Below are 23317 nucleotides of genomic sequence, written 5' to 3'. Positions count from 1 at the left end.
ATAGCAACCACCACCATGTCCTTGCTTCCTCCCGAGGTCCACACCGCGCTGTCCCAGCTGCTGCGCGCCTTGAGCACTCCCGACAACGCCGTTAGAACCCAGGCGGAGGAGCAGCTAAACAATGACTGGGTTCAGAACCGTCCAGACGTCCTCTTGATGGGCCTGGTGGAGCAGATCGAAGGCGCTGAGGACACAATAGTAAGTCGCCCTGCGTGTTCCTTCGCCGCCTCCCCCCTGTGGTGGAAAGAATATTTTTGTGGAAGGAGAGAAGAAACCCGCCAGGCCGACGGATCATTAACTTGAGCCACATCACAGACGCGTGCTTTCGCCGCCGTCCTTTTCCGTCGAATCGCTACCAAGACGCGCAAGGATCCTGTCACGAACGACACCAAGGAGGTCTTCTCGTCGCTCACCAATGACCAGCGCGTTGTTATCCGCCAGAAGCTGGTCGACTGCTTGACGAAAGAGACCGTTGCCGATGTGCAGAGGAAGATTGGAGATGCAGTGGCAGAGGTGGCTCGGCAATACACCGACAATGGTATGAGACTTTGCAACGCGTTGGGCACAACAGTTCTGATTTCTCTGGAATAGGCGAATCATGGCCGGACCTCCTTCAGGTTCTATTCACAGCCAGTCAATCCCCCGAGGCTGGTTTGCGAGAGACTGCATTCCGCATCTTTACGACCACACCCGGTATTATCGAGAAGCAGCATGAGGATACCGTGTTGGGAGTCTTTACCAAGGGCTTCAAGGATGACAACATCTCCGTATGTTTTGAACTGTCAGATGAAACTTGCTATTTGTTGACCGCATTCTAGGTGCGCATTGCTGCCATGGAAGCCTTCGCCGCGTTGTTCCGTTCCATACCCAAGAAGACTCAGCCCAAGTTCTTCTCGCTTGCACCGGACCTTCTCAACATCTTGCCCCCGCTCAAGGAGTCCTCGGAAAGTGAGGAGCTGTCCGCAGCCTTCCTTGCACTGATCGAGTTGGCCGAAATCAGCCAGAAGATGTTCAAGGGCATGTTTAGCAACTTGGTCAAGTTCAGCATCAGCGTTATTGCCGATAAGGAACTGAGTGATCAGGTGCGCCAGAATGCGCTGGAACTGATGGCCACCTTCGCCGACTACGCCCCGAACATGTGTAAGAAGGAGCCCGATTTTGCGCAAGAAATGGTCACTCAGTGCTTGAGCCTGATGACCGATGTTGGACAAGATGATGATGACGCTGAAGAGTGGAATGCCTCCGAGGATGTGCGTGAATTCTCCCTGAAACATTTGTGCTGCTTCTGACTACCCGCAGCTTGAACCCGAAGAGAGCGATCTCAACCATATTGCTGGTGAGCAGTGTATGGACCGCTTGGCCAATAAGTTGGGTGGCCCTGCCATTCTCCAGCCTGCTTTCTCCTGGATTCCTCGCATGATGTCTTCTACCGCCTGGCGCGACCGCCACGCCGCTTTGATGGCCATTTCCGCCATCTCGGAAGGTTGTCGGGATTTGATGGTGGGCGAATTGGACCAGGTTTTGGCGTTGGTGGTTCCGGCACTTAGCGATCCTCACCCCCGAGTTCGGTATGCGGGCTGCAACGCTTTGGGCCAGATGAGTACCGACTTTGCAGGCACGATGCAGGAGAAGTATCACGCCATTGTGCTGAACAACATTATCCCCGTGCTGAGCTCTGCCGAACCGCGTGTTCAGTCCCATGCTGCCGCCGCTCTGGTGAACTTTTGCGAGGAGGCTGAACGAAGCATTCTGGAGCCGTATCTTGAGAATTTGCTGTCTCACCTTCTGGAACTTCTGCGCAGCGATAAGCGCTACCTGCAGGAGCAAGCTCTGTCCACGATTGCCACCATCGCTGACTCTGCCGAGATGGCATTCGGCCAGTACTACCCCACCCTGATGCCACTCCTGCTGAATGTGCTCAAGGAGGAGCAAGGCAAAGAGTACCGCCTGCTGCGTGCGAAAGCTATGGAGTGTGCTACTCTAATCGCATTGGCTGTTGGCAAGGAGAAGATGGGCCAGGATGCCTTGAACCTTGTGCAGCTTCTGGGCAACATCCAGCAGAACATCACCGATGCAGACGACCCGCAGTCGCAGTACCTACTTCACTGCTGGGGTCGTATGTGCCGCGTCCTTGGCCGCGACTTCGTTCCGTATCTGCCGGGCGTCATGCCGCCTCTGTTGACAGTGGCTGCCGCCAAGGCTGACATTCAGTTGCTTGATGATGAAGACCAAATTGAGCAGGTCGAGCAGGACGAAGGTTGGGAGCTTGTTCCGCTCAAGGGCAAGATCATTGGCATCAAGACCAGCGCCTTGGAGGACAAGAACACCGCTATTGAGCTGATCACCATCTATGCTCAAATCCTGGAGGAAGCCTTTGAGCCTTACGTTTTGGAGACCATGGAAAAGATTGCTGTTCCTGGTATTGCGTTCTTCTTCCACGACCCCGTTCGGGTGTCGGCAGCCAAGTTGATCCCACAGCTGCTCAACTCCTACAAGAAGGCCCACGGTGACCAATCACCAGGCTTTGCCGAGATGTGGAACAAGGTGGCCGAGAAGATCATCGAGGTGCTGAGCGCGGAGCCGACGGTTGATACCCTGGCGGAGATGTACCAGTGCTTCTACGAGTCGGTCGAGGTGATTGGCAAGAACAGCCTCAGCCCACAGCACATGCAGGCGTTCATCGAGTCCGCCAAGTCGACGCTGGAGGACTACCAGATGCGTGTGAAGCAACGACTCGAAGAACAGGCAGAGCTGGAGGAGGGTGATGAGGAGAATCTGGATTACGAGTATGCCGTGGAAGACGACCAGAACCTGCTGAGTGACATGAACAAGGCTTTCCACACCATCTTCAAGAACCAGGGCACGTCCTTCCTGCCGGCCTGGCAGCAACTTCTCCAGTTCTACGATGCGTTCATCACCAGCCAGGACCCCACACAGCGGCAATGGGCGCTCTGCATCATGGACGACGTACTGGAGTTCTGCTGCGAAGAGTCGTGGAACTATAAGGATCATATCATGCAGCCTCTGGCAGCTGGTCTGCAGGACGAAAACGCGGCCAACCGGCAAGCGGCAGCGTATGGTGTTGGTGTTGCCGCCCAAAAGGGCGGTGCTCCCTGGAGCGACTTTGTGGCAGCCAGCATCCCCAGCTTGTTCCAGGTGACGCAGCACGCTCAGGCTCGGTCGGAGGAGCACGTTTTCGCGACAGAGAATGCCTCGGCCAGTATCGCCAAGATCTTGCACTACAACGCATCTAAGGTGCAGAATGCTCAGGATGTCGTGCCCAACTGGATCGACACTCTGCCCATCACCTACGATGAGGAAGCTGCGCCGTATGCTTATTCATTTGTTGCTCAACTGATTGACCAGTATGTTTCCCTCCTTCCTTTTCCTTTCAAAATTCCGAGCTAACCAATCCCTCAGGCAAAACCCCGCCGCCTTCAGCAAAGCCGACCGCGTGTTCGGATCCATCGTGCAGGCTCTCGACGCCGGAACGCTACAGGGTCAGACCGCTGCTCGGGTCGCCGAGTCAGCCAAGCGTCTGGTAGGAGCGACAGGAGTGAACGCGGAGCAGATCCTGGCGAGCGTCAGCCCTACCAGCCAGGAGAGGGTGCGCAAGTACTTCCAGTAGAAAGAGAGACCTTTTGGTTTATTATATCAGCGGCTGGCACTTGATTATTTCCTTTGTTCTTTTTGCCTCCCACCTATCTATCTCCCTCCCAGAACATTTTTTTGTCACCCATGTCGATCGGATACTCCTGAATCACTGAACTTTCTCGTTCTATGTCGCCCCCGTATGAATGCCATGAGCCTAAAATAATTGGATTCTTTCAATTTACTGCTGTATGCACTTTGGGTCATGCTTTCTTGTTGGTAGATAGGAAGGAGCCTTGCAGAGTAGCTTTATCAAAGTGTCTCTCTCAGAGTAAATTCAACAGCATCACTGGACAACCACCTTGTAAGAACCGCCATTAAGCCTAATGGTCGCCGTGTCCTGGGCATACGCAACGCCCTTAGTAACTCGTCTTCCATCAATAGTAATCTTAGGTCTTCGGCCCTCCTTCACATACGGCAGAACAAGAGTTCCCGAGGTACCCTCCGGAACCGAGAACTGCAAGGTATACTCATTGGACTTCTTCGTCCAAGAAGCCTGGTACTTGCCCAGCTCCGTAACAAATCCAGCCTCCGCGAACTCCAAATCTCCAAATTGCGGAGCAAGACTCCACGTCTCTCCTACGGGAGAAGTAACAGAGAGACCGACGATATAATTCGTCAACGCAGAGGTCGGACCAGACGACCAGCCGTGCGAGTGGGACACATACGAGAAGTCATTGCCGTACCCATCACCCCAGCGATATCCGAACGTTCCGTTTTGAAGATATCCTTCAATCACGGTGCTCTCTGTGCCGTTGGGGTTATTGATATACCACCCCCAACTGCGTCGGATTAGATCCAGTGCGCGGTCAGGCCGGCGGACGGTGAAATGGCTTTGAATCTCGAAGGACGAGATAAAGGAGGCGATGTTCTCGGGTAGTTCGGGAGCTACGGCTCCAATGGGGCACCAATTCTTGAGCAGGTTTTGGGAAATGCTGTCTGCGCGCTCTGAGTCGACGACGCCGAACAGAATCGCCATACTGTTGGCATCTTGTGGGTGCAATGTGGTGTCAGTGGCATTGTCCTTGAATGCACCGTATGGCTCGTCCCAGCAGTAGGTGTTGATGGCATCCTTTAGGTTGGCGGCGCGGTCGTTCCAGGTGCTTGATAGATTTGTGGACTCTCCGGTCCATGAGGCGAGATCAGCACCGGTGCGCAGAGTATGATAAAGGCTGATATTGTGTTAGTTAGATGTTGTGTCTTGTGAAGGTGCAGTACATACATCATCTGAGCCTCTGAGTTGTTGTATCCCTGCCCATATCTGGCCCAGTCGCGAAGACCGGTAACATTCAACAGGCCGCTGGGATAAGTCACCTTGTCGTAGATATAGTTCATAGCCAAGACATATCCGTCCCAGTTCTCCAGAAGCCAGTCGGTATTATTTGTGAACAGCACATAGTTGTAGGTTCCGATCATCGTCCACATGTGGTATGTATCTGAACCTGTCTGACTGAGTGGAGGGCCCGATTCAGGAAAGGCTCCTGTGGTCTTGTCCTACTGTCTTGGTTAGTATAGACTCTTTAATAGTATTAATGTGACGTACTTGTGTGTTGTACATAACTTGGAGAGCATTCTGCACACTTTCTAGGTCTCCAAGACTGACAAAGGTCGACGGCACCGCAATGCCCATATCGCCGGGCCACACGGCGCGGTCTCGCTTGGCACCATCGACAATGATAGTGTCTCCAGGTCCCAGGGTACCATTGTTTTCCCATCCTGCCGTAACTCCCGATGTTATACGTCCCGTATTGACAGGCACCTGGTTGCTTTGGAGTGTATATGCACCAGAGTACCAGATCCGGTTCAGCAATTCGTCGCTGGAGTGGAAGTATCCCTGATACGCGCGAAGATTGGACCAGGTAGGCTGGAAATCCAACTCGACGCTGATATCTTCAATTTTCACACTGGCAGAATCACTCGTTTCCAGGAAGAGAGTCAAGTAGCGGAACCCGCCGCGCAGCTTCGGGTCGGGCATGACATAGTTTTCTTGTCCGGCGGACGAGAAGTTCGCATATATGGCACCATCGTGATAAAGAGCGTTGGAAGAGTCGGACCACTCTCCGATCCAGTTCTTAGCCTCGGTGAAGGCAATGCCCACAGCCCCGCTGCCGGTGGCACTGTACTTGAGGTGAAGGATGCCACCAACTTCCTTTCCAAAGTCGAATACCACCAGAGACCCATTGCCGTGCAGAGTTGCAGTCTCTGGCTGGGATGGGTTTGTGTCTGCATTGTTCTTGAGATCAGATAAAGTTGTCTTGGGATGTACCGTTCGAGAGGACGGTGCATAGATGTTGTCTTCCCATGGCCCGCTAAATGCAGTGTCTTTCGGGCCGGAACAGGTAGTGTCCCTCCAGCAATTCTGGGCTAGAGAAACGGAAATAAGAGACCAAAGGCCGAAAAGAGTACTGATTCGCGCCATTGGGGTTGAGGATCAATGAGCAGCAGATGGGGCCGGTAGATCATGTCGGGACGGCCTACATATAGCCCATAAATCAGCGCCAGAGGGGTTTAAGGAAATAGGCGTTCATAGCTAACTCTCGGGCTGTGATATCGCGAAATAATTTATTTGCGGACGGAGCATTTGCACCAGGTGCTCCGGCGGGGGAGAAGTGTCGGAAATGCATCATCATACCCATTGGTGGAAGAATGCTGGTTAATGTTGCGAGGACTGAGGCAAGGATCGACACATCAAGCATTTGCGAGCCTTGAAAATTAGCGCTTGTGGTGCCTCTTCTCATTTCCCCGGTCACTTCCCCGCCATTGCTTTTCTCCGCAATTGAATGGCTGGCGTCTATTCGGCGCAAAGATCACCGAGGTCAATATGTGGAGGTGTTCAATCAATGGATATAATCGAGAAGGGCCCATGTTGTCTGAATACAATCGGCAGTTATGATCATTGAAACATAATGCGACTGTTGCAAATTCTCCCGTTCGTCTCTCTGGGGCTAGCCCATGCAGCCCCACGAAAAGATAATAATGTCTGTGTCGTCAAGGCAAACGGTCACCAGAAGGACGATGTCCCCAACATCCTGCGCGCCTTTCGCGAATGCGACAACGGTGGCACTGTGGTCTTTCCAGAGGACCAGTCTTACTGGATTGCAACACGATTGAATCCTGTGATCAACAACGTGGTGATTGAGTGGCGCGGCAAATGGACTGTGAGTGCACAAGCAAATGATGTTCTTGAATATATCTAACATCCATTCGCAGCTTAGCGATGATTTGAGCTATTGGCGGAATAACTCGTACCCCATCACGTTCCAAAACCACCACGCTGGCTTCATAATCACAGGAGACAACATCACCATTGACGGTTTTGGGACCGGCGGCATCGACGGCAACGGAAATGCCTGGTACAATGTTGAGAAGGGCGACACACAGCCTGGACGCCCTATGCCTTTTGTATTCTGGAATGTGTCGGATGTCAATGTCGACAACTTCTACGTCAAGGATCCGCCGCTGTGGAGTCTGAATATCATGAATGGGACCAACATGCGCTTCAACAATATCATTTGTAATGCAACTGCCGTAAATGCGCCGTATGGAGACAATTGGGTGCAGAACACGGATGGGTTTGGTATGTTCTTTGTGTCTGGTGTTGCTTGATCTTCGACTAATTGAGTCTAGATACGATGGATGTGGAGAATGTCCAGCTCACCAATTTCTACTATCAAGGCGGAGATGATTGCATAGCGATCAAGCCACGATCGTACAATGTCGACGTTCGCAACGTTACCTGTCACGGAGGGAACGGTATTGCCATTGGCAGTCTGGGCCAATACCTGGAAGACTCCAGCGTGGCGAATATCATGTTTGACCAAGTCAAGGTATGAGCTATTTCATCCACTTCTTTTCTGTTCATTAACACGATCACCAGGTCATCTCATACAACGACGACATGCATGACAGCGCGTATATCAAGACTTGGATGGGCGGCCAAGTGCCACAATCATCGTACGAGAGTGCCGGAAAGCCCAACGGCGGCGGCTGGGGAAGCGTCCGCAATATCCTGTTCTCTAACTTCGAGCTGTACGGCGCCGGCATGGGCCCAGCCATCAACCAGGATAGCGGTGATAATGGTTCGTATGCGGGCACGAGCAAGATGAGCGTCTCGAATATCGCCTTTGTCAACTTCACCGGGTACCTGGACAGAGACTCCGATGTGGTCTCGGAGGTTTCGTGCTCGAACGTGTATCCGTGCTACAATATCGACTTTAACAACGTCGTCTTGTATCCAACGGAAAACTCGACGACCCCAGGGACAGGAACCTGCGCGTACACTGCAGATGGAGGCGTGCATGGGTTGGATGGATGCTGATAGTAACCAGAAGTAGTAATGAAGAAGTATGCTAGAAGCATTTCCACGACATTGTATGATGGTTCATTCTAGTCAACCTCTCATTATGTATCCAGACTAAGTAATTAGATAGACATAGCTAAGACGACACCCGACATACCGGCACCGAGAGGCGAATAATCGTTCCACTGGAATCCTATACAACGACGAACCCACATTCGACGATCAGCCCCACATCCGGTAGTTATCCCACATGGTGATGCAACTGCAACTTGTCCTCCTGTCTATTACTCTCTCCAACCTCAATCATGTCTGAAAACGTGCACCCGGCATTTACTGGCCGCGAGCGCCCTCTGCTGTCGCATGGCATCGCTTTTCCGGCCGCCGCTGCCCGCCATGTCGCCGGCACCTTCGGCGCCTCGCGAGTATATGTGATCTGTTCCGGATCGCTGGCCCGTAACACCGATGCTCTAAAGAGGCTGACTGCTGCGCTGGGTCCAGAGAAGGTGGTTGGTCAGCGCATCGGCATGCAATCTCACACGCTGTGGTCGGAGGTGCTGGAAATCGTGGCCGACGCACGTAAAGTACAGGCAGACTTACTCTTGACGCTGGGAGCAGGCAGCTTAACGGACGCGGCGAAAATAATCGCATTGGTAGGTTATTTTGGTCTGCCCTTTTGTCTTTAATTTACTGAATATCTCGCCTGTCAGGCACTGGCCAACAACGTCAGTACGCCCACCGAGCTCGAGACGCTCGCCCAGGGTCCTAACAAACGCGCTGATATCAGTGCGCCCATTGTGCCCATAATTTCCGTGCCGACCTCGCTGTCTGCGGGAGAGTATTCCAATTTTGCTGGTGGTACCGAAGACCGCTCGCGCCGCAAGTACAGCTTCCAGGCGCCGATACGTGGGCCCCAGCTCGTCATCCTCGACCCGGAGTTGGTGGAATCCACGCCGGACTCCATCTGGCTCAGCACCGGCGTGCGTGCTGTTGATCATTGTGTCGAGACGCTGTGCGCTATCGTGGGCACGACACCTGTATCCGATGAGCTGGCGCAGAACGCCCTGGGTCGTCTAGTGCCTGGTCTGCTGCGGTGCAAGAAGAACCGCAAGGACCGCGATGCCCATTTACAGTGCCAACTGGGCTCGGTCGATGCAATGGCAGCTTGTACGAGCGGATCGGTCGAGCTAGGAGCGAGCCACGGGATAGGCCATCAGGTACTGCGTTTCTCTCTACTCCTTTTTACGCCTGTCTAACACACAATGAAAAGCTTGGTCCGCTGGGTGTCGGCCATGGGGAAACCAGCTGCATTCTTCTACCAGCCGTATGCAAGTACAACGCCGCGCACAACGCCAACCGCGAGCGCCAGGCTCGGGTCCGCGAGTTCCTAATTCAGGACCCCGTCGTATCTGAAGTTCTACACCAACGCTCGGTCGACGTCTCCTCCGCCGATTTGGGCGACATCCTGGACGCTATCATCCGCCAGCTCGGTATGCCCAGATCCCTAGCCGACGTGCGCGTAGGCCGCGACCAACTCGACGGGCTGGCGGCGAACAGTCTGCATGATCGGTGGTGCCAATGCAACCCGGTACCCCTGAAGGAGAAGGCACAGGTGCTGGAGATCTTGGAGATGGTTGTAGAGTAATTATGACATTGATGAGACGGATAAATTCACAGCCCAGATTGATAATCACGCAACCCCGCGCCCCACATTGGTATACAAGTTAGTCTTGCGTGATTGTGGTTTTTTTCTATCATCCACCATGGCACCACCTCGGAATCTGTTGCTTTTCGGTGCCACGGGCACAATCGGCTCGTACATCCTTGATGCCATCCTGTCGACTCGGGATCAATTCGGCCGCATTGCTATTTTCACCTCGGCTCGCACGGCTGAGACGAAGGCCTCGGATTTGAACGAACTGAAGACACAGAAGAACGTCGAGGTAATTGTCGGCAATGTCGAGGATGAGAATGCAGTCAAGGCTGCGTACAAGGGTATGCACCACAGCGCAGCACATTTTGATCAAATCAAGCTGACAAGACTATCAGGTATTGACACTGTCATCTCCGCACTCGGCCGCACCGCTTTAGCCCTGCAAATCCCTTTAATCAAACTCGCGGCGGCTAGCTCCAGTGTGAAATGGTTCCTGCCGTCGGAGTATGGAACCGACATTGCGTATGGCCCGGCCTCCGTAAACGAAAAGCCGCACCAACAGAAGCTGAAAGTGCGCGCGCTGCTTGAGAAGGAAATCTCGCGAGCAGACCTCGAGTACACGTACGTTGTGACGGGGCCTTTTGCAGACATGTACCTACACCTACTGCCCGGGCTGGAAGAGGCGGGTGGATGGGATGTCAAGGCGAAGAAGGCGGTGCTACTGGGAGAGAAGGGCGAGGATAAAATCAGTCTAACGACGATGACAGAGTGAGTTTTCTGCCCAATGATTCCCTGAGCTCGCAACTAATAGAAGGGGGGAAAACAAGTGTGGGTAAGCTTGTTCAAGCTACGCTTCTCAGCTCCAGCCCTGAAATCCGTAACCGCGCTCTCTGCGTCAACTCGTTCACTACCAGCCCTGCTCAGATTCAGGCGGAGTTTGAACGTCAGACTGGCAGCAAGTGGAATTCCATCTCATACACTTCGCTACCACGTCTGCGAGAGCTGGAGGCGAAGGCGTGGGAGGATGGCAAGCCGGCGGCAACGGCAGTGACACTGCGGCGCATCTGGACGGAAGGTGGTACGCTGTATGCACAGCGGGACAATGTCAGGATTAGAGAGCCGCGCATGATGGGCCTGGAAGAGGTTGTGAGGAACGAGATCAGCCGGGTTCTGGGTTCATCGCTGTAGTATTTACACAAACATGCACAAAGCTAAGATTCCTCAGTAGCAAGAGGAAAGCTATGCCAATGACTTCACCAATCAATCTCCCGAGCGTCTCTTTTGCAACTGAATAATATCTGCTTAATTCTTCACTCACTGGTTTTCGCTATAGATGGGTGGTCACGTGTATCTCCAACTCCTGCCGCCACTGACATCGTTCGCTTTCCTTCCTGATCAACAACAGAGGTGACGGTGAGCGACATGGCGCCCTCTATTCGCGGCCCAGTCCCCTGGCGCATCTGTCAATGCCTCGTCCGCCAGCATCTCCGGTCGTCACATCTCGCAAAACCCCGGCACCTCTCCACGTCCTCCTACCTGAACAACCATGCAAGCCCCAGCAACCCCCTGCGGTCCCAGGCCCGGCGCGCGGCGGAGAGCCAGTCCCAGCATCGACGCTCCATTATCCTGTCCACTGCAGGCATTGTGGCTTGTGCTGTGGCTATGTATGGGGTCATTAAGCTGGACGTGTTCGGACTGGATGCCATCGAGGCCGAGAAGAAGGGCGAAAACCAGCCCAACCCCGGCGAAGTTGTCACTACGAACAACAACAAAGCAATGAAGATGGACGGCCCGTCAGGATTTCCGGAGAGTGCCGGACCATCCGTGATTCCGATCCAGGGCAAGGATGGTTTGGAGCAGGTGGCGACGGGGAATAGTACCGTCCCGTACTTCCCCAGCACGATCCGGCTGCCGGCTATGTCATCTGGGCATCAACCCGGGGACGAGCTCCCGTCTGCTGGCGGAGATGAATACCAGCTGTTGGGTCTTGGTATCCGCACGGTCTCGTTCCTGTCGATTCAGGTGTATGTCGTCGGGCTGTACGTGGCCAAGTCGGATATCACTGAGCTTCAGCAGCGACTAGTCCGGACCGCGATGCACCCCCCATCCGTCAGCGACATATCAGCCGTGACCAGCGTGGGCGCCGACTCCGCAACCTCCCTCGTCCCGCCGGAGCGTCAGCAGCTGAAGGATCTACTCCTCGACCCGGAGCGCGGCGACGCCGCATGGACTGCACTGCTACAGGATCCCGGGATCCGCACTGCCTTCCGCATCGTGCCCACACGCAACACGGACTTCATGCATCTGCGCGACGGTTGGGTTCGGGGTATTACGGGACGAGCGCAGAAGAAGCCCGAGTTCAGCGATGAGGAATTCGGGTCGGCCATGAACGATTTCAAGGCTGTGTTTGGTGGCAGTCAGCGCAAGAACGTGCCCAAGTGCCAGACGTTGGTACTGCTGCGCGGTGCCAATGGCGCTCTCGATGCGCTGTTCCAGCCTGATCCCGCCCAGCCTTCCCGGTGGTTGGGTCGTGTGGCGGACGAGCGGATTAGCCGGCTGGTGTGGTTGAATTATCTGTCTGGGAAAACGGTGTCCAGCGATGGGGCTCGGAAGAGCATTGTCGATGGCCTGATGACGATTGTTGAGCGGCCCGTTGGAACCGTCGTGCAACGCGTGGTATAACCTTCTGTCTTGTCTTACTGTCTTGGTTTACTGTACGTTATGAGATACCGCAGCTTGGCTGTAAGTTATATACTCGCCACTCAGTGTAAAGAATTTGGGAGTCAACCATCTACAACACTTCCTACACGTACAGTGGAAACCATCTCCGCATTTTCAAGAGACCAGGAGCTGATAGAATGCCGGATGAATTGACGATAGATGCATAGATAACCACATATACAAGTAACATAAGGGTCATCCCAGCAAATATGACTCTTTCTCCATCCTCTTACAACGCACCAGCCGCCTTCAAAAGAGCAGGCAGCTCATTCTTCTTCGCCTGCAGTTCGGAGTTCCCGCCAATATGCTTCTGGGCGATGAAGATGTTAGGCACGGTACGCTGATTGGAGATTTCCTGGAGCGCATTCTGGATAGCGGAGCCATCGTCTATTATTTCCCGTCGTCAGCCTTTATCTTTATTCTCACTGATTTGAGGGAGAAAAATGATATCCGTCCATCTTACTTCCCCGGGGAACGGGAGACGGAGAATTAAACTCACCAACAAGATCCAACTCCATAGTCTCATACTTGGCGCCCAAATCGTTCAAAAGCTTCTTGCTCGCATTGCAGTAGGGGCAGTAGGACTTGGAGAACACCATAACAGCGTTGTCCCTGATGGCAGCCTCAGCTGTAGCCTTGGCGGCGGTCATGGCGGCGGGGGAGGGAGCGGCGAAAGAGCCGAAGAGGCGGGTGAAGAAGGACGAAATGGTGGGCGAGGACGGTATTTACGACGGGCGGGAAAAGAAACTTGGTGAGAGTTTCTTTCGTTGGCGCTGCGTCGGGTGATGGAGAGAAAGAAGGAAAGATGTCTTGATGGGTGTCGGGTTTCGGGTCTGAGAAGGGAACTTTCGTCATAAGTGACTGAAAGACGGTCAGGTGATGAGCGGATTTGTCAGCCGGACTTATAAGTCATTCTTGATGGCGCGATTATTCTGGTCCATGGATTATTCAAATGGTAGGTGCCTAGGGGTTCTTATAGGTTATGATACGATGTAAGATTTAGGTATTCGTTCGATTGGTTCTGGTCCGGGGGTACTATATCACACTGATTCGCACAGACCGAATGAAACGGAGGAAACGCTTGCAAGAAGATGGGGGAATATGTTCAGAGAGCGAGAACTGCCAGTAAAAGAAAGGGGGAAGAAAAAAGGAAACAAAGAACTCGGAAAGAGGTACAGAGATGAGGGGAAGGTCGAATAGTGGCATGCTCATCCTTCCATGCAATCCAGAATAAGAAGAGGTTTTCACACGGACAATGATTAACATGAAGGGAATATCAAGGAACGGCTGACAGAAGAAGAATCCATGCTGCGGGGAGCGGGAAAGATAGGTGACACCGAATTGAAGAAGTATGAAGGCGGATCGAAGAGAGAAAAGCTCTTTTGATCAAGAGAAAAATCGACAGAACACCATTCCAGCGCTGAAACAAGGGAAGAAAAGGGGGGCAACGATGATCAAAGGTATCCTCGAAAATAAAAAAAAGGTAGGAAACATGACGCAAGAAAAGAAAAATCACATCACAATGCAGCATCCGCAGCCCTTTTCCTTCTTTTTGGATTCGTCCGCGGTCACTACAGGCGGGTTCCAGTTGGGATTGGAAGCGAATCCCAACGGGGGCGTGCTCGCCACCTTGGGCATGGTGCTGTAGCCGGTGCTGGTATTTGGCCGCGCTGGTTCGGGGCTCATGGGTGGTTTGAGTGCTTCGTCTTTGCGCGGAGGTTCGGGGTGCGGAGACTCGGGATCGGCGGCCGGCTTTTCCTCCTTGGCTGGTACCACGGGAGGCTCGTCGTTCGGGTGGACGGCAAGAGGCGCAAAATCGCGATCGTAGGTGGTGGGAGTTCGGCCCTCCTTCTCCCATTGCTCCTGCTGCATCTTCCTGGCAAGTGTGGGGAGCATCTGCTGATCCGGAGGCAGACGAGGGTCTGGCTTGTACATCGTTGCCAGCCACGGCGGGTCTCCCTCGGGCCGGTTGACTCCAGTCGTGGGGCGGCTCTCGCCAGAACGAGTGGTAGGACGTTGCGTAGTGTTGTTGCCTGATGTCGCACGCGACCTTGTGTTGTTGGAGTTGGTGTTCTTGCGGTTTGTAGGCGGAGCGGATGTTTTGCGATTGGTAGATCCTGAGGTGACCTTTCCCGGGGTCTTCTTCGCTGGGGTGGTTGGGGTTGCAGTGGCACCGCGACTTCCTGGACGGCTGACGGGAGAAGGAGTAGAGGTCTCGGTCTCAGTGGTAATGGGTCCGCTGGTTCGACGACCACGAGCGGCCTCTTCGTCATTTTCATCCGTCGCGGCACGACTGCGTGACGGCACGAGGGGAGTTGGACTCGCTGTAGAAATCGGTATTCGGGAAGAGCTCTTGCGCAGGGCCGGGTTGCTGTAGATGCTCGAGGCCGCTTCTTCAGCGGCAATCTCTTCGGGGCGACGGAGATCCCAGTGCTTCCGCTCCTCATCATCGATGACCGCATCGTCGCCTCCATCATTTTCCTCCCGCACCTCGGGCCATGGCTCAGACGGCTGCTCTTGGTGGGAATCATGGGTCCGCCCTCGCCCCGCGCTCGATCTGGTGTCTGCACGGGTGCGGCGCTGGAAGAGAAATGCGGCTTGTTGCAGCTCTTCGCTTTCAATCTTGGCCAGCTTATCGCGGTGGATCCAATTCTCCTGGTCGATATCCTCTTGGTAAATTCGGGTGCCGTCCTTGCTCACGACAAAATCTCTGGTGCCATCGTGACCGAAGGTGTCCTGCATACTGAACACTTCGCTTCCATAACGGTTAAGGCTGGGGTCGCGACGACCCCGACCGGCATTTCGGGAAACGGACGAACTTCGTGAGTTATTAGAGTTGCGTTTTTTCGAGGATCGCGCGCGGACATTGGTCGAGTCGTGGGAAGTCCGAGATTTGGAGGCATGGGAAGGTTCCTGAAGAATGTGAGATTTTGTGCTCCGGTCGAGCATGGAATTCTAACCCACCTCACTGCCGAGTGGTACCGCATAATCCCACTGTGAGCCGTCTACGCCGCCGGACGATAGATCCGTAGCGTACGCCGCAGTTGCCACGCCTGCCATCTTGACCAAAGATGAAGGGAATTAGGGCCAGACCAGCTGGGGAATCCACGAGGTGTGACAGTGTGGGTGGAGTGGGTGGGATGCAGTTAATCGATCAGGCCATCCCAGAGCCCAGGCGAAAATCCGTCGCGAACGAACTGCCGTCGGAGTCAGGGGCCGGGGAGTGGACCGAAAGAGTAAATTGTAAATACCCAAAATCGCGGTTCGTGCCCTGATTGATTCTGGTCCCCGTTCGGGTTCCACGGGTGAGCGCTGCGATGGCGGGACTCGGTTCCGTGGAGGGATGAGCACGAAATGAGGTAGTGAGATGAGAGTAATGAGAGACGAAAGGAAAAAGAAAAGGGAGCGCAGGGCCAGCAGAAGGTCGGTTGGGAGGAGGAGGACAGGAAGAAAAAAGAGGGAGAAAAGAGAAAGAGGAGCAGGAATAAGACCGTTCGAACTATCTAAACTGGGAATAGCAGCACAACGGGTGAACCTAGACCCAAGTGCCGGAGCACCTAGAGGCAATCCCAGTCAATTCACGGACCGTAAATCAAGTGCGATCAGGAAAGTAATACAACCTCCATATCATACAGACCCTCCATCCGTCCCTCCCATCTAGCCATCTACCTGCGACTGTCCTTCGCAAGTCTCGCGCCTCGCCTGGGCCGTGCGTCGCCCCTGAACGCCGATGATCACCTCGATCCCACTAATAGGAGGGGACGACATTTTTAAGTCGGCATCACTAGCAACGCCTCAAACTATGAGACTGCTCACAAAACAAAGAAGAAATCGCCGATCCATATGCATATTAAAATAATGTCCGGGGTGACAGGTTGAATTTGTGACAGGTTGAATTCCAATCCATGGTCTATCTTCTCGTATCAAATCAAATCTACACACGTCAAGGCTGGCAATGCATCGCAAACCCTAGTGGTGGTGTGCTTCCTTGTCCAAGCGACTCAACATCGCCTGTGTCTCCTTGATCAGCGCCCGCCGCGCATTGCGAGCCGCATCACCATCCAACTCGATTTCATCTGCCTTGAGCAAGACCTGCGCCATGATGGTTTCGCTCAGTTTCTTGTATTCAAAATCTCGCTTCTTCTGATCGCTGGGCGGGTCCGCCATGTAATCGTTGCAGAGAGGTACCAACACTTGCTGGAAGTACGTGGTCAACGCGTTGACCTGTTCCAGCGCAGTCCGGAATCCCTTCAGGCTGGGAGAGGGCGACGGCGTGCCGGAGGGACCGGGCGACGGCCGTGGCGGGGCGAGAGATGGCGACCCCACCGGTCTGTTTCTCCTTGTCTCCCTGGGCTCCTCGGTACGTGATGATGACGATCCAGGGCGGCCGTCCACATGCAGCGAGTCGCTGGTGTCGAAATCGGAGAGATCACTCGGCGTCTTTGCGCCCACCTCGGAAACCACACAAAGCACTAATGAGTGTTGTTTGAGTCCCTCCGCCTTACATGTATGTTGATCATCCTTCAGCAACTTCCCCTTGTATAGTAATCGGATCCGATCTGGGTCGCTCGTGCCGGTTTTGGCCGCGGCCTCCTGCCGCAGCATGCCCACAGTCAGGGCTCCGTCGTCGATCGCATATGCGCGGAAACGTAACGGGTAAATAGTGCCGCGGTGTTTGAGGCGGATGACATCCGGTTCATTGTCATCCTGGGCATCGTATCTGGATGGTGGTTCGACAATATCGTCTGGTGTAATGTAACTGAAGTCGTGGTCGCTCACGCGGGGGCGGACGTATTTGACGAGCCGCGCCACGAAAGGGGGGTTGCGCCAGCTCATCGCAACGGCAACGACTACACAGCCAAGGACAAGTGTACAAAGAGTGGCGGCCTGGTCGTCGACGGGGAAGGGCAGGACGCGAGCAGACCAGGTGCGGAACAGCTCCAATCGAGGGTGGAGGGTGGAGAGGTGATGGGTGACGTGGTCCAAGTAGACTGCACACTTCTCACCCAGGCTGGACTGAGCGAGGGGCGATGGCAGTAGAGTCATGGATCTGATTCGGAGGGGCTGCGAAAGATGGTCATGAAGTCACCGAGTCCGTCCAGCAGGCAGAAAATACAAAGGCGGCGAGCGCCTTTTTTTTGCCCCCATTATTGTGGTACCGCCACGCCAGATGACCATTGGTGAGCAGGCAGAAAGGGGTATCAGCTGAGGGTCTAGTGACTCGTGCGCTTCCAGTTATCTGGCCAGACTGTTCCACTGGCGCCTTGTCTGCTGTGCCCGTTGCCTGCTGATGAGGCTGTCGCTGGTCATGTGATTCGTGTAGCCCTGAAAGGGACGGCGGATAGTACGCAGGTTTCTTAGCCATCTGGGTTGTGGGTTGGTACCTTGACAGTAGCAATCTTGAGGGTTAGTGTAGATGTTGCAGTTGACATTCTGCGAAACTGACATTCTGTCGGTGTTGTTTCAACCGAGTGCACACATGCGAGTAGCTATACAAACAAGGATCATACTCGGTTGGTTTCCCAACGATGGGATTTAACAGAGTAATTGCGAAGCCTGCATGTATATGATCTTCTCAAAACTGGCATTGATCCATCTGACTATCCCATGATGTTCCTCCGTTACAATATATATTTCGACACAGGCTTCATGAATCAACCCAAGTATCTCGAAGTCTCCAACTTCATCGCTTTTTTTTTTTTTTTTTCAGGGTCTAAATCAAAGCCGAAGCTAATATAACAATATTCAACCCATTACACACCCCGTAAGGTGTGATGGGTGGTCGTTCTACGTTCGTTGTCTCCGCCTCGTCCCCGATCGACAGCAAAGGCCACTCACATTTCGGATTGACCCTTCGGTCACATTTCTGGGTAAATTTCATTCCCTCGAGTTCGGGGGACACAAAAATTAACCAATGGAGATATCCAGAGCCAAAAAAACTCGCCTTTGCGTACGATTGGAGGGCAAAAAATGCTCTGGGACAGGTTCGAACTGCCGACCTTCGGATGTCAATTCTGTGGCCAGATTCGTCATATGCAATGATATGAGACCGACGTCATCACCAACTAGACCACCAAAGCGATTCTTGCGGGTTTCCAGGGTTTGATTCATTAGGAGGTTGAAAAACTGAGTCGGGTTGAGTCCCGGAAGAGATCCGAGGGGAGATCGGTCACGTGAACAACGGGGTCTGCGCATACTCCGATCTTGATGGAATAATCTTTACGGAGTAAGGAACTTCGATATATTTCTTGATTGATCATGTTTTTATGGTTGAGTATGCGTGGGTGGGTGAGGTCTGTCACGGGTTGTCGGCGATTGAGGATACTTGCTGATGCTGATCTATATATATCACATACATATGAAAGGATAAGATGGAATGAATTAAAACAGATTTGCCATACAAAACTGAAATACCTTGGACTTTATGATACGTAAAGTTTTTTTGATCCTTCTTCTTAGAATAACGGATAATATACAGACATCTTGGTCGGCAGGTTGTTTGCAGTCTACACTTACACAGGGTCTGATTCAACATAGAAACGGGAGTTAAAAAAGACACCGACAGTTTTAGACATGGGCCTATAATAATATAGGTCTTATCGTTTCCTGAATCATAACCGCCGAGGTCTAGTTCTCACTGTAGTAGATGAAAGTTGTTCTGAGGATGTTATCGGTTATGATCACGGTTCCAGCCGGTCCTCCTACGTAATATAGACAGGTATTTAGGAGTTAAATATATGGGATTATTGATGAAGTTAATCCATCTGCTGAGCAGACAGGATAGGACATAGAGAATGAGTAGATTCTTAATTAACACCAGATGGTTTAGATAGTGTGCCTCGTTTTATTATGTACTGTAGTTGGTATTCTGACTGTTTGGGAAAGTTGCGACGTTTCCCGCCCCTGTCTGGATTCTCATTCGCGTTTCGTCTTCGTACAACCAACTTCCTTGCTACGCGCCCTGCACGTCCACTTCATCTTTTTCTCCATCTACTTCTTTCCTCTTCGTAGCTACCATCTTTCTTGTCTTTAGTGCGCCCGGTGCTTGTAAACGAATTTCTGACACCACCTAGAAAATATTGAGCATTCAAAATTGCCTAGGCATACCATCCTCCTTGTCAACCATAATAATAACGAAAGCCTATTGATTTCCTGTAACGTTGACATCCGGGTCTGTTGCGATCACAACCTTTTGTAACCCTGCTTTACTCATGCAGGCCATCGAGTTTTGGGCGCTGTCGGCTGTCGAGAACCGCTCCCTGATCAGTTCCTTTATGATAGGATGGATGATGAACTAAGTTGTCGAAACGAGATCTTCCAAAGAGAACTGAACTAACTTCTTAATTCGATTTGAAACTCCCCGAAGTACAATACATGTATCACTATTTTTGACTTGCTTGGTTTCGCCATATAGGTTACTTATCCCGAGCACCACGAAAAGGTGCAAGTCTTGCTCGGGGCCCACCGTACAGGTGTTGGATGTACCAACACCTGTACGGCAGGGCTAGACCACTAAAATATAAAATAAGAATAAAGAACAAAATAACAGAAAAACAAAAAAACAAAACGTGCACCCATCTACGCCCTGGGTATCTTGGAGACCGCACTCATCGTGGTCGTCGAAGCTTGCCAACCTTTATACCAGACTCGACCCCTTTTCGACAATCAAGTCGAGTCTCCATTGGCGTTTGCAACATTTTGGCCCTTATTGGCCTTCGCTATTTCATCAGCCGCATACTTGCGGCAGAGAGGAACGCACAAGGACCCGTGCACGGTGAACTTCTGGGCCCGTCCACCCTCTTTCTTCTGGCATTTACCGTAGAGGATCTCGATCTTCTCGCGGTCCTTATCCACTCGCGCCTTGGCTTTTGCAAAGAGCTGGGAATGAGGGTCCCGAGCCTGACCCTTGTGATCCCGTGTGTATCGCCAGCAGATGCGGCAAATGTCACTGCCATCCTTATCCTTCAACCAGGTGTCGCTGACACCAAGTCCGCCCTCCTTAGCACTGCAATTGTAACAGATATGAGAAGGCAGCTGTCGAAGACGTTCGAGCTCCTTCGGAGAGAATAGGCTCGCTGGGTTCGTGTGGTCTCGGTTATCGTGTTTCCATCGATAGTCACTGCAGTGTTGGCAGCGAAAACCCACACCATCCATCCAGTTCAGAGGCCGCCCATACTTCTTGCAGTCCAATTCCTCTGTCAATGGATATTCGCCGTTCTGGCACCTAGCGTCGGCTTCGCGGGCAGCATCACGCATCTCTTGGCGTATTTTAGTTCCAAGGTCTCGTTCCTGGACGAAGATATACCAGTGCTGGCTACATGCGACGCACAGCCACTTGTCGAGTTCGTGGACATACGCAAAGTCTGAAGCATTGGGATTCTGGATCTCCCAGCAATGCTCGCACGTCCGTTCGGCGCCATTCTGTTTGTCAGCGGCCATCTTGGCCCTCTCCTGGTAAAAGTGAACTTGCTTTGCATCAGGTAGGTGCGTGAAATCACGACGACACCTCCAGCAGTCCTGGCAGATAAACCCTCCGAAAACGTCGCTCGGGTCATAGGGGGAGCGAACAAACAAAGCTTCATCACGACGACCCATCGTGCCAGCCCTACAGTGGCGATCCACAACCGAACGTCGCTCGACGGTCCGAGAACAGTTGCAACATTTTGACGGTCCGCGGAGCACGCTACCATTCACGCCCTGCTTTAAGGACCAAACCATATATAGCCCCCGCCATCTTGGTGAGACAAGCCAGTCAGGCCAAATGCTCTCGGCCAGGTCGTAAGTCGCCCTCGGGCAAAGGCGATGCTCCTCTCTGTGCCACTGCCGGGTCTGAAAGAGAAACATGAACAGACCCTCCAAAAGCTGGGCAAAGGCAGTATCCTCGCGTGGAGGGAACGCAGCGAACAGCTTAAAGTTGCTTTGTGCACCTGCTGAGCCTGCCCGTCGATGGTGCAGGTTTTTTTTTGCCCGTCCTGCTCCGATGCACGTTGCGTGCTGAACGTGACATCGTTCGCCAACCCTTTTGCTATACCCAGTATAAGCATCACATGGGAAGACTTGGTACGCGAAATTGCCAGTAACAATGATACAGTAGACTCCCATACGCTTGTCACTGGGACGCACGGCGTCAAAGGCGAGTAGGTCTGGAACAGACCACTCTTCTTTCTCAAAGAGGTCCCGGACCTCTTGGCGAATAGTGGGCAGTAGTCTCCCGAGAAGTTTATCCCGCGAGGTAGGACGCAAAATGCCCCAGAACGTCCACACAAGTGGAAAATCCCTCTTGAAGTCATCGTGCGACAAGTTCTTGATCTTGTTCTGCAAGGCCTCAACAACAAAACTCAAGGCCATCTTGAACTTGTCATCCCTATAGGAATCGCTAACGACACGCATACCTCCAACAACGGAGGAAGACTCATGTCCATCAGCACGCATACCTCCAGCAACGGAGGAAGACTCATGCTAATCATCATCGGCGGCTTCTTCATCATCAGAGTCGTCGGCATCCGGATCCTGCTCAGCGTTGTACACATCTTCTGGCAGGTCCAATTCCTCTTAAGGGTTGTTGGGACCAATGTCATCACCCTCATCTCCATTGCCACTGTCCCTATACAGAGCCCCATCGTCATTGATATTCGTCGCTGATCCAAATACTTCGGACGCAGCGAGGGCCTTCTCATCGATACTCGGTGGTCTCAGTGATCGTGTCGCCATCGATAGACACTGCAGTATTGTCAGTGAAACCCACGCCTTCTATCTAGTTCAGAGGTCGCCCACACTTCTTGCCTTTCAATTCCTCTATCATTGGACAATCGCCATTCTCCCATTGAGCAGCACCGTCTTTGCGGGCCGCACCAAGCTGCTCTTGCAGTACGTAGACCCGAAGGTCTCGTTCCTGGCCGAAGATATACCAGTACTGGCTACATGCGACGCACAGCCACTTGTCGTCGATCCCCACGGCCTCCACTGATAGGATCGCCGTCACCGCTGGTGCCAGAGGCACCAGGGCCGATCACGGTTGCTATCTAAGATAAGACATTAGTATTGTAGATATAATGTCGAATGAGAATGCTTACTGCTTGACAAGGAGAGAGGAAGAGATGGAGGGAGGGAGAGAGGGAGAGATGGAGGGAGAGATGGAGGGAGGGAGGGAGAGAAGGAGAGAGGGGAAGGAGCAATCCCACGGTACCACTTGTATTTATATTGCCTACATCAGCTGTCATTCACTGCAGACAGATCAATCACCCTATCAGACCCTCTGATTGGTCGCCTGCGCGCTGCCTGCGTTGTTGCCTGCGTGTTGCTTTTCATTCACCGTCAGAGCTGTCATTCACTGTTTGCAAATCACCGTATCTCTTCCATCAACCCTTTCCATCAACCACTCTTTCCATCAACAACTCTGGTGACCTTGAGTTTGTTATTGAGGCCTTGAGAAACAAGACCAAGAACTTACCATTTGAAGACTTCAAGGAGTGTTTTCCATTTGTATGGACATTCTGGGGCAATATCGCGGGATATATTTATCGAGCGACTGCTGCCAACTGTTCGCTAAAGTGTCGTCACGATATCACGCACCTGCCTGATGCGCAAAAAGGTTCATTATCAGAGGGAAAAGGTCAAGATGGCCGCTGATACGATGGATGATATTGAGCGACATTAAATGACAATCCTACTGGTGCCAGGGGATGATAACCGCCAGTGGAGCCCCGGAGGTGGCCACGGTCATTGTAAGTATCAAATGCCATGTCTTGCGTTGGATTTTTCTGGTATTATAATAGAGCAAGGTCTGCTTCAAATGCAAGCAGCCTGAGCACGTTGTCCGCAGCTGCCTCCGCCCCCGAAAGGGTGGCCAGGGTGGCCATCCTGGCGTCATGCCCGGCGCCAGTATCTCTGGAGGAACCGTATGTAGAGATGTAAGTGTTTATTGAGTATCTTGCTAACATGTGTTACAGTTCAACCTTTATTAGGGGCCTACTGGTCCCTCGCCTGTGACTGCC

General features: G+C 52.8%; 12 protein-coding genes across 12 annotated transcripts; 5 read left to right on the top strand and 7 right to left on the bottom strand.

Annotated features, from left to right (window-relative positions):
• Positions 1 to 15: 15 nt before the first annotated feature.
• On the top strand, positions 16 to 3628 carry N7510_001940 (nuclear import receptor PSE1; the record flags this gene model as incomplete). The annotated part of the gene is made up of 6 exons (XM_056973867.1): positions 16 to 198; positions 316 to 538; positions 592 to 767; positions 819 to 1250; positions 1300 to 3365; positions 3421 to 3628. The coding sequence occupies 6 exons, from the start codon at positions 16 to 18 to the stop codon at positions 3626 to 3628; spliced, it is 3288 nt and encodes a 1095-aa protein (XP_056838984.1).
• Positions 3629 to 3937: 309 nt separating this feature from the next.
• On the bottom strand, positions 3938 to 6070 carry N7510_001939 (putative alpha-L-rhamnosidase B; the record flags this gene model as incomplete). The annotated part of the gene is made up of 3 exons (XM_056973866.1): positions 3938 to 4823; positions 4874 to 5145; positions 5195 to 6070. The coding sequence occupies 3 exons, from the start codon at positions 6068 to 6070 to the stop codon at positions 3938 to 3940; spliced, it is 2034 nt and encodes a 677-aa protein (XP_056838983.1).
• A 487-nt stretch (positions 6071 to 6557) lies between these two features.
• Positions 6558 to 7969, top strand: N7510_001938 (putative extracellular exo-polygalacturonase; the record flags this gene model as incomplete). The annotated part of the gene is made up of 4 exons (XM_056973865.1): positions 6558 to 6809; positions 6862 to 7228; positions 7279 to 7478; positions 7529 to 7969. The coding sequence occupies 4 exons, from the start codon at positions 6558 to 6560 to the stop codon at positions 7967 to 7969; spliced, it is 1260 nt and encodes a 419-aa protein (XP_056838982.1).
• Positions 7970 to 8256: 287 nt separating this feature from the next.
• On the top strand, positions 8257 to 9593 carry N7510_001937 (iron-containing alcohol dehydrogenase; the record flags this gene model as incomplete). Its single annotated transcript, XM_056973864.1, has 3 exons — positions 8257 to 8601; positions 8659 to 9165; positions 9219 to 9593. 3 exons carry the CDS (start codon positions 8257 to 8259, stop codon positions 9591 to 9593), a joined length of 1227 nt encoding a protein of 408 aa, XP_056838981.1.
• Positions 9594 to 9711: 118 nt separating this feature from the next.
• On the top strand, positions 9712 to 10790 carry N7510_001936 (uncharacterized protein; the record flags this gene model as incomplete). Its single annotated transcript, XM_056973863.1, has 2 exons — positions 9712 to 10370; positions 10469 to 10790. 2 exons carry the CDS (start codon positions 9712 to 9714, stop codon positions 10788 to 10790), a joined length of 981 nt encoding a protein of 326 aa, XP_056838980.1.
• A 234-nt stretch (positions 10791 to 11024) lies between these two features.
• On the top strand, positions 11025 to 12284 carry N7510_001935 (chalcone isomerase domain-containing protein; the record flags this gene model as incomplete). The annotated part of the gene is made up of 1 exon (XM_056973862.1): positions 11025 to 12284. The coding sequence occupies one exon, from the start codon at positions 11025 to 11027 to the stop codon at positions 12282 to 12284; it is 1260 nt and encodes a 419-aa protein (XP_056838979.1).
• A 268-nt stretch (positions 12285 to 12552) lies between these two features.
• Positions 12553 to 12973, bottom strand: N7510_001934 (glutaredoxin; the record flags this gene model as incomplete). Its single annotated transcript, XM_056973861.1, has 2 exons — positions 12553 to 12710; positions 12823 to 12973. The coding sequence occupies 2 exons, from the start codon at positions 12971 to 12973 to the stop codon at positions 12553 to 12555; spliced, it is 309 nt and encodes a 102-aa protein (XP_056838978.1).
• Positions 12974 to 13835: 862 nt separating this feature from the next.
• N7510_001933 (uncharacterized protein) lies at positions 13836 to 15383 on the bottom strand (the record flags this gene model as incomplete). The annotated part of the gene is made up of 2 exons (XM_056973860.1): positions 13836 to 15236; positions 15288 to 15383. The coding sequence occupies 2 exons, from the start codon at positions 15381 to 15383 to the stop codon at positions 13836 to 13838; spliced, it is 1497 nt and encodes a 498-aa protein (XP_056838977.1).
• A 909-nt stretch (positions 15384 to 16292) lies between these two features.
• Positions 16293 to 17369, bottom strand: N7510_001932 (BAG family molecular chaperone regulator; the record flags this gene model as incomplete). The annotated part of the gene is made up of 1 exon (XM_056973859.1): positions 16293 to 17369. One exon carries the CDS (start codon positions 17367 to 17369, stop codon positions 16293 to 16295), a length of 1077 nt encoding a protein of 358 aa, XP_056838976.1.
• A 2619-nt stretch (positions 17370 to 19988) lies between these two features.
• Positions 19989 to 21755, bottom strand: N7510_001931 (uncharacterized protein; the record flags this gene model as incomplete). The annotated part of the gene is made up of 1 exon (XM_056973858.1): positions 19989 to 21755. The coding sequence occupies one exon, from the start codon at positions 21753 to 21755 to the stop codon at positions 19989 to 19991; it is 1767 nt and encodes a 588-aa protein (XP_056838975.1).
• Positions 21756 to 21782: 27 nt separating this feature from the next.
• N7510_001930 (uncharacterized protein) lies at positions 21783 to 22034 on the bottom strand (the record flags this gene model as incomplete). Its single annotated transcript, XM_056973857.1, has 2 exons — positions 21783 to 21856; positions 21905 to 22034. The coding sequence occupies 2 exons, from the start codon at positions 22032 to 22034 to the stop codon at positions 21783 to 21785; spliced, it is 204 nt and encodes a 67-aa protein (XP_056838974.1).
• A 43-nt stretch (positions 22035 to 22077) lies between these two features.
• N7510_001929 (uncharacterized protein) lies at positions 22078 to 22920 on the bottom strand (the record flags this gene model as incomplete). The annotated part of the gene is made up of 2 exons (XM_056973856.1): positions 22078 to 22307; positions 22896 to 22920. 2 exons carry the CDS (start codon positions 22918 to 22920, stop codon positions 22078 to 22080), a joined length of 255 nt encoding a protein of 84 aa, XP_056838973.1.
• Between the last annotated feature and the right edge of the window lie 397 nt (positions 22921 to 23317).

This window comes from Penicillium lagena, assembly GCF_028827675.1.
Source record: "Penicillium lagena strain IBT 129212 chromosome Unknown utg000001l_segment0_segment0, whole genome shotgun sequence".
In the NCBI taxonomy this organism is placed as follows: domain Eukaryota; kingdom Fungi; phylum Ascomycota; class Eurotiomycetes; order Eurotiales; family Aspergillaceae; genus Penicillium; species Penicillium lagena.
Note: the sequence above shows the minus strand (reverse complement) of the source record. Positions and strands in the feature narration are given on the sequence as shown.